The following is an 8795-nucleotide window of genomic DNA, read 5'->3' on the forward strand; positions in this document are numbered from 1 at the left end:
TCTACTGACTTTATTGACACCATTTCCATCTCCTCAGCTGGAAAACGTTTGAGAAAAACCACAATATTGTGGTTCAGAAAGGATTTTTTTTCCATTAGCACTCACATGAAGGAGGTTCTACCTTGTTTGTGTTTAACATTCATGAATCTTCAATGTGATAAAAATAATTGGGAACCACCCAAGACACAAAGGGTGGAAAGACATTGCTTGCAAATATAAGTTTTCCTTCAACGGGTAAGGCTCTGTAGATGAGCGAAAACTTTATTCCTACAGGACCTAATCCAACTCCCACTGAAATCAGTGGCAAGACTCCCACTGACTTTAATGTGAGCTGGATTGGGCACATAAAATTGGAGACTTAAGAAGGGCTTCTGAAAACATTTTAAAATGCCTTCTTTCAAGACAGAGGTTCTATAGTGGAACATGCTTGAGAAGTTTCATACTGCCTTGAGCCACATATTATGGTCCCTACCAAGTTAAGACTGAAATAGCCGTGTGGAATATGTAAGCTTACTTGTCCTTGTTCTCATATTCTTCTTAGGTTGTCAGGGTGATCCCCACCTAATGCAGTCTCAGTCGTCTTTTGCAAGTGGTTATAAATCAGATTTATTAAGACAAAAAGAAAAAAAAAAGACTCCTTACAACTGTAAATGTTAAGAAATTTATGATAAGGCTACACTATCAGTGTGGAGGGTCCACATGGTGGGAATGCAGTCAAGGTAACAGGAGAGTGTCATGTAGACATTAAATAATACAATTCCTTCCATATACATAAATCCCAAGTGTCTGTGCTTGTATGCTGATGGTTATAAATTATGTAACTGAACTCCAGGAACAACCTAGACTTAAATGAGATACCAGTTAAGTAATAAAAATAAATAGATTTCCTTCCCAAGAAACAAAAGTATTTATTAGGAGGCAGTATATGATTTCCTGAGGTCAATTTTTTTAAATTTTTTTGAACTGTCAACAACATGTAAAAAGTGACACCAGGGAAATACATGAGCCTGGAAAGCAGTCTTTAATTAAAAAAAAATATTGCTTAATATACTAAACCAACTCTGAAAGAATTAAAATGATCTCATATATTCTGTTCTAATAATATCCAGTATTAAGACAGCACTGTTTGCGCAATGTTCTAGTCTTCTATTTAAAGTTGTACATCTGATCTTATTGCAGCTATCTCACTGTTATTTACAATCAAATTAAATGGTTTTATTACACCTGGGAACAGTTAAACATTGGCTTGTCAGCTGTAAACAGTTACAAGAGACAATGAAATTAGTAGATTTTTCTTAAATAGTCATGTATCCTTAATCTAATGTGCCACTGTTAACATAGGTGACATTGATGTAGATTTTCTTTGTGCATTATCTGTCTGATCCAAAGTTCACTGAAGTCAATGCAAAGACTACAAGGGCACACTGAAGTCAATAAGTAGGTATACTAGAAGATACAATCTCATCTGCTATAAATCAGTGTGATTCCATTGATTTAAATATAGCTGCATCAGTTCACACTAGCTCAGAATATACCCCTATGGTGCCAGCCTAATTTGAGTGTAAGTTCCTTGTGGTAGTTGCTGTGCCACCTTCTATAGTATGTTTTGTACAGCACTGTGCACAAACCGCCTTACTGAAAGTGAAAGCCCATAGGAGTGAATGGGAAATCGTCCATTGATTTCAATGAGCTTTGGATCAGGCCCACAGATTTAATTCAATAGAAAAAAAAATGAGCCCAGTTCTGCAATCCCTGTTCAGGCTGCAGAACTTAATAAATATGCAGTTCATATTTTACCCTCTTCCCTTGTTACTGCTATCCCTATTAACATTCAGATCTTGCATACTTCGAGGCCTTCAGACAAAGTTGACTCTGTAGTCAATTTTTTATTGTTTTTGACAGTGTAATACTAAAAAGACTTAATGTATATCTACCTTAGCCAACTCATCATAAGTTATATGGGCCAAAATTCACTCTCCATTAGACCTGTGCAATCCCACTAATTCCAGCGAGGTGCAACTGGGCCATATGTCTACACACAGCAATGCCTCTATCTTTACATATGCTAAAAGCTCAAACACTCTTCTTAGCCATCTCAGATGTCAAGTTATAGGCAATACTTTTGTAATTACTCAGGGCTTTTGTTTCACACATGCTCACAGTCACTGGAGAGCACTACAGCTGTTTTATTCACTTCTAGAAATGGACTTATCAGGAGCTGTAGCAAGAGGACCTTGCAGCTGTAACACTGAGGTAAGAACTAGTGCTGAGTGGTAGAGTTTCAAGGGCAAAGCTCTAGATGTAAAGAATAATAAAACAAAACCTAAACTATACTTTGTATATCTAGTGACAGATATACTCCAGCTATGATAAATTATGCAAGCTCCCCCAGACTTCTTACAGAATAGTCATAATTCACCCGTTCCGTTATCCTGGAGGTATGTAAAGGCTGAGGTAATAGTTCTGGTGTAATCAAGTTGGAAAACATCTGCCAAAGTAAACCTTTATTTAGTGCATACTATATAATATTTATAGAGCAAAGCTATGAATGCTTCTTGAGCCATTTTAGGAACTGGAAACTAAATTGTACTTTCTGAAGGTTTATCCTGACTTTCTCAACTGTTCCTTTTACTTCATAGCATTTCACTGGCAAGCAGCCATTAAAACTGTTGTCTAATTACATAGCATATCAGAAGCTTGCAGCCCCGTAGATAACATTTTTTGTAGTATAACTGGATTTTAAACATTATCATCTGAGTGAAAGAAATTAATCCCCAAATTAAAATATTTTAAAAATAAAGCCATGTGTGTCAATAGTAATCATTATTTGTCTAGGGAAATGTGATTTTGGATGAGGAACTTATGTCAGAGGTTAAACACCCTAATATTTAACAGACTACAATTTGATGGGCTGGCTAGATGGCTTACCTCTTAGGTATGGCAGGAGTTTATTCACATGTAATTACACATTTAGACAATATCTTAATGATGATACAAAATACTGCCACTGACTCAATCCATCTGGAGATTATAGTGGCGTTCTGATTACATAGCCACATGTTAAATTATGATTCACAGAACCTATGCTTTTCACTTACAATGTTTTGATATGGATGTTCTTGAAATACAAGGCAACATAGGTGGGGATCATTTAACACAGTTGTGCGCTTTCATTAAGACATTTTAATTTGCAGTGATATGTAGTTAAAGAACAGTGTAGATGTTTAACTCTTTTTGATCTGATAGCAAAAACTTAAATACTTACTAACATATTATATATCCAGATGGGTTTGCTTTTTAAAGGTATTCCAGTACTGTGCTTCATTTAAGCACTCTCAAGTTACTCATTTTGAAGAAACTGTGCCCTTCATTTACTTTATGTAAACTTTGCTGACAAGAAGCTATAATTATTTTGTAGTTCTGAATTAATGCTTAACTTACGTCACTTGATGATTACCTGTTTTGTTCATTCCCTCTGAAGCACCTGGCATTGGCCACTGTTGGAAGACAGGATACTGAGCTAGATGGACTATTGGTCTGACCCAGTATGGCCGTTCTGAAGTTCTTATGTGCATGGGGGGAAAACAGGTAAACAAATCTATGTTTTATTTAATTTTTGGCACTGCAGACAAACATTCTGCAAATCTGAAAATATCTATGACATGCCAACAAGAATATTAACTACCTTCTAATTTTATGATGTGTTGGGTGAAAAACAAAAAGTCCTAGGCATAATGCCAGATAGATTAAGGGGAGTTGCTCCTACCTAAGGACTGTAGGACTGGGGCTCTGATCATGTGTATGTTTGTGTTTCCCTTTATTCTCTTTCCTCAGTTAGGGACTCATCCTGTAGGCACTTACACATGCAGGTAACTTTATTTAAATGAATAGTTGTATTGATTAAAATAGGACTACTCACCTGAATAAAGTTACTTGCCTGCATTAATGTCTGCAGAATCAGACATTAATTCCCATTTCCTTCCTGAAGCAATATGCTCACACAAAACCTATTTACTTTACAAGTAGAGGAGTACACATTTAGAAACACATTTCTGAGAAGCTCAGTACTCTGCTCTATTAAGAAACATGGTACAACAATGGTAACAGCTAGAGGTACAGGCTAACCTACCAAAATGAAGTCTTCAGCATATGATTGTATCTCATAAAACTATTTTCTATGAAAATTAAAAGACTGCATGGTAAAGCCAATCTGCTTTGACACCTAAAGCATTACAAACATAGGTCTAACACTGCAGAATTAACACTTGTGATAATATAAAATATGAAAATAAGTTGCTAGCTGTAGCAAGTGGAAGCAATGACACAAGAACTCAAATGAAAAAAAATGCATATTATGGAGGTGTAAAGAAAGAATACAAGTACTGGAGAATTAACTGTAATATATTTTTTTTTAACATACAACATGGCATCCTGCCAAACCACAGTCTATACTTTACTTACTGTTTCAAGCAGCTCTCATTTATTTTTAGTTTAGCAGGACATATATCCCTAGGTATATTTGGATTTACAAAAACAACTAAGCCCAACCAGCTGCTCTTCACTGGTATGGTCAAATAAAGTAGCTTTCTCAAACATTGGTATAGCACAGGCTACCTTTCCAACACAGGGATGTTGGCATTTAAAATTAAACTACAATGTATTGTACAATGTTTTTACTACAATGTATTGTGATTTACTACAGTTCCCCACCCCCTCCACTTGAGATTATTCATTTTCTTACCTGCACAAAAATTACATTTCTCAAGACTGACTACCAAAAATATATTACCAGAGACACAATATTACTAGAAGCCTAATTAGTATTAGAGAAACGGTTCACTCTACAGGGTAAACTACAGCCACTGAAACAGCCTTGTGACTTTTACTTTGAAAATATTTCTTCTTTAAAAACGATGACAATGAAATGTGTGTGAGGTCCGTATGAGTACAGCCCCTGATGTTTACGATGCAATAGTAGTATAGCAGTGCTGCAATATGAGAACTTTCCGAAGAACAGAGTACAACGGGACACCACAAAGCAGCACATATGCTATTGACAACGCAGACATGAGCATCATGTTACCAGAGAGAAGGCAAAACAAGGCAAAGACAAATAGCAGCAGTGGTGCCTTAAAAGTTAACTTCATGGGCTGCAATCGCTCAAAACCCAACAACATGCAGGGACAGAAATCAAAACCAGAAAAACACTTTTCACAGGATAGGGAGTGGAAGGATGGGGGGGGGGGGGAGAAGTAGATAAATCTTGTGGGGCTTAAAGGGAGGTGGGGAATCAATGTATTGTTTTAAACTAGAGTTCACATCAAACCATTCTAATGACAGGGGATAATTGTTTTCAGACTCAGTAGAAAATACACTCCCTGCCCCCTTTACAAATCTTTCTAAGTTGCTTTTCTGCCAGCCCAGGAAACCAATTGTGTTCACTCAAACCATTTGCAAAACAAATTTCTGGAGAGAGATGAGATGTGCAGATAGGAGAAGGATGCAGCGAGCAGAGTCCAAAGAGACACCACCCCACTTCTCCCTGTCACCTTCCCAAGCAAGAGCTCTTGAGAACTAAAAGCTCGGATGGCAGGGTGGGGGTTGGCATGTGAGCAAACGAGATGCACTAGCCGTGGGGTGACTGTCCTGGTTGTGTAGGGCTTTTCTGGGGGGAGGGGTGGGATATTGATTGGGCTCCCTCTGGGCGTTCAGTTCTCAGGGGCTGCGGGGTGTCAGTACTTACTGTACGGGCAGTTCTCCTTCTTGGTCCCGCTGACCTTGCCGTTCTTCTCAATCTTGAGAAAGTACTTGTTGTAAGAGTAGAGCTTCCTCCAGCGCACATCTCCCTGGAGGTGATTGTAGCTCCGCACGTGCCTCCCCGCACTGGCAGGAGAGGAGAAGGATGAAGAGGAGGAGGAGGATGAAGAAGACGCGTTGGTGGCCACCGGGGACCGCATGTCCTGGCAGATGACAGACCCAGAAGACACCAAGAAGAGCATCAGGAAGAGGCAGCAGCACCCGCAGCAAGGCAGGTGGGAAAAGGCTGAGGCACCATTTGTCAGTATCCATTTGCACATTGTACTGAAACGCTGGGCGCTGGAAAATGTCTCATCAGAAGAAACATACTGGAAGGGTAAAACCTGGTAAAAGGCAAGTGGAGAGCTGGTGGCTGCGGCTTCTGGTCAGAGCCCTCTGAGCTCTGATCTGGCCTGAAGTGAGTGCACCAACATCCATAACTCGGGACAAATCGCCTCAGAAGTTGCTGCCTTTTTAATCCTTCGAGTCCTCCCTCACAGAAGAAAGTTGGTGGGGTTTTTGTGTGGTGGTGGTGGTTAATCCTCTTTCCTTTTACTCTCACCCCCCCTCCCCAACCTGGTCTGAGGCTTCCCCGTGGTTATTTCGTTCTCTTCCTCCCTCCTTTCTTTACCATCTTAGATGCAGAAAGGTCTGAAAAATAGATGACAGCAGAGTGAACAACGATAGCAAAAGTAAATAACGACTAGAACCCAAGGGGGTACTGGAAGGGGTTTCTTGCCCCAAGCCCACCCCCCCTACACACACACACACACACACACACACTTGATGACTTTTGCACCTTCTTCTGATTTCCCCACCCCCTTTCCTTGGCAAAGCGCAAGCCAGTTGTACAACTCGTCCCTTCTCACTGACAGCCCAGGAGGAGGCAGTTTCTTTGTTTTGCTTTGAATCCTCCAGAAAGTACCAAAAAAAAAGAAAAAGAAATCCAAAGAGAGAGAGAGAGAGAGAGAAAATCCCAACTTCTCTCCCCCGTCTGGTTGTAAACAGGTTGGAAGCTGTAGCCTCAGTGTATGTCAGTGATTACAAGCAAGAGGTGGGATGTGCCTCTGGTGGTCAACCCTTGTTTGCAGGGGGTCAAGCAGCGGTGGGACATCTGAAATCCTTTTGCAGCTGGAGTGAGCAAATGCCTGCTGTGGTGGGAGCCTCCGGACGGAACTGCCCTTGCTTCCTCCCAGTCTGCAGCAGAAGTAGCAGCCTCCAGCTCTTTGCTAATTGCTCCTAAAGCGTTCTTCTCCTCCGAGTGCTGGCCACCAGCATGGCTTGGAGACTCATGCTTTACTAATTTCCCTGTCTTCCAGGCTGAACCAATCCCCTCTAGGGAACCCCCCTTCTTTCCTTTCTTCCTATTTTGTTATGCATGTTTTCTAGCGCCGGGTTTTATTTTATTTTTTTGGCAGTGAAGTGCTTGAGAGAACCACCTGGAGCTTGTTGCTGTGCTGACTTCCCCCACCCCCCTTCCTGGGCTAGAGAGGGGATCGGGGGCGAGACTTGGTTAGAAGAATATAGTACAGACAAGCCCTGAAAAGTAAGATTATATGTTGGTCAAGGAGAGTAAAAGGGAAGAGACATAATTAGCTCCCTTTCCTTCCCCTCTGCCAGCTTCCATGGAGGTCTCTCCCCCTTTAATGTACCATTGATTTCTCGCTTCCGTTGCTGAAATAAAAAGTTCACACTTTAGCCTGCTCTTCCTTTTAAGCCTCTCAAGATTTATTTCCCCTCACCCTCCTGGTCTCAAATGAAATCGGGGATCTAAATGACCTATAATTTCTAATTACTAACATGAGTCATTGACTGAATCACGCGTCGGACTTCAAAGCAAAATGGGCTTTTATGGGGATTGCAAAGTTTTCCCCCATAAAATCTGTCTGAATGGTTTTCTGTGGGTTTTTTTTAAACCAACAATTAACAGGCAACCCTGTGTGATGCACTAAGTTTTTATACCGTAATAAGGGACCAGGGAGTGTCCCTGCTCGTGATTAAGGACAGTCGGTACACAAGACATTAAACTGTGCATGAGCATTCACTAATGTAAAATAATCCATATAAAATGCAAGATAACCAAACACTATTAAGTAAGAGAATAGATTACAGAGGGAAACTGACATTATGTGGAAACAAAATGAGTTATCCTGTGCATAAACATAGAACTTGTCTGAAACAGGCATTGTCAAAGGGAAATAATGCTGATCAATAGAATGCAGTGGAAAAACAGCGTCTGCCATTATATTGTGCATTTGGACTCAATCTTACTTTGAACAGCAGAAAATACATAAAAGACAAATAGGTATAAAATTAGATTGATTCATTAGGCTGGGCTCTTTAGTATAGTGTTAACTTCACAGTACAAAATTAGAAATGATTTTCTCCAATTTTGATGTTTATTCAGTTGCAAAAGAGTCAGCTCTTAAATTTATGTGCTTAGATTCTGCGGGTGACATTTAAACAACCTTAAAAAATGGAACCATTTAATGCTGGAATCAATATGTTTTATGGTGTTGTTTATGTTACTTCAGAATATTTATTCTTCATATTTTCACTGTGGTAAAGGCTTTAGAAAATTCTGGGGCTTAATTTGATTTAGGATTTATTTTTGAAGTTACCAATTTTAAAGAGACAAGAAAAAGAAAAAGTTTATTTTATAATGAATGGCTGACAACTTTAATGTGGCCACAATGTTAATTTCAATTTTCTAGCTCATAGTTTTATACCTGGGTTACCCACAATGTCTGAAATATACGGTATAGGGTTTCTGAGGGATTTGTGTTTCAGCCAAAAGTTCAGCTGATTCAAAAAATTTAAAATGACAAGTAATTAAAAATACATGTCTTTTAAATTGTACATTTGATGACACCATCAAATTATAGCCCTTTGTGCTAACAAATGTCACAAAATGCAGCAATTTTTTTTAGAGTTTTTCTGCACTGGGAAGAGAAAATATAACTGGAAGCTAAAAAGGCTTTATTTAAAATATTATTTAA

At 39.3% G+C, this 8795-nt stretch overlaps 1 protein-coding gene across 2 annotated transcripts in view; it reads right to left on the bottom strand.

Annotated features, from left to right (window-relative positions):
* The window catches only part of FGF10 (fibroblast growth factor 10), an 84943-nt gene extending 77896 nt beyond the window's left edge, over window positions 1-7047 (bottom strand). Inside the window, exons 1-2 of one of the 2 annotated variants that reach the window (XM_045021624.1) lie at window positions 6842-7047; window positions 5744-6447 (exon numbers count right to left, since the gene is read on the bottom strand). In XM_045021624.1, coding sequence (XP_044877559.1) covers window positions 5744-6077 — 334 coding nt within the window. In that variant the 5' untranslated portion in view covers window positions 6078-6447; window positions 6842-7047. Of the gene's footprint in view, window positions 1-5743; window positions 6451-6841 lie in introns of those variants that run through there. The other variant, XM_045021625.1, reaches the window with a different exon arrangement.
* Window positions 7048-8795: the final 1748 nt, after the last annotated feature.

This window comes from Mauremys mutica, chromosome 6 (genome assembly GCF_020497125.1).
Source record: "Mauremys mutica isolate MM-2020 ecotype Southern chromosome 6, ASM2049712v1, whole genome shotgun sequence".
NCBI classification, from domain to species: domain Eukaryota; kingdom Metazoa; phylum Chordata; order Testudines; family Geoemydidae; genus Mauremys; species Mauremys mutica.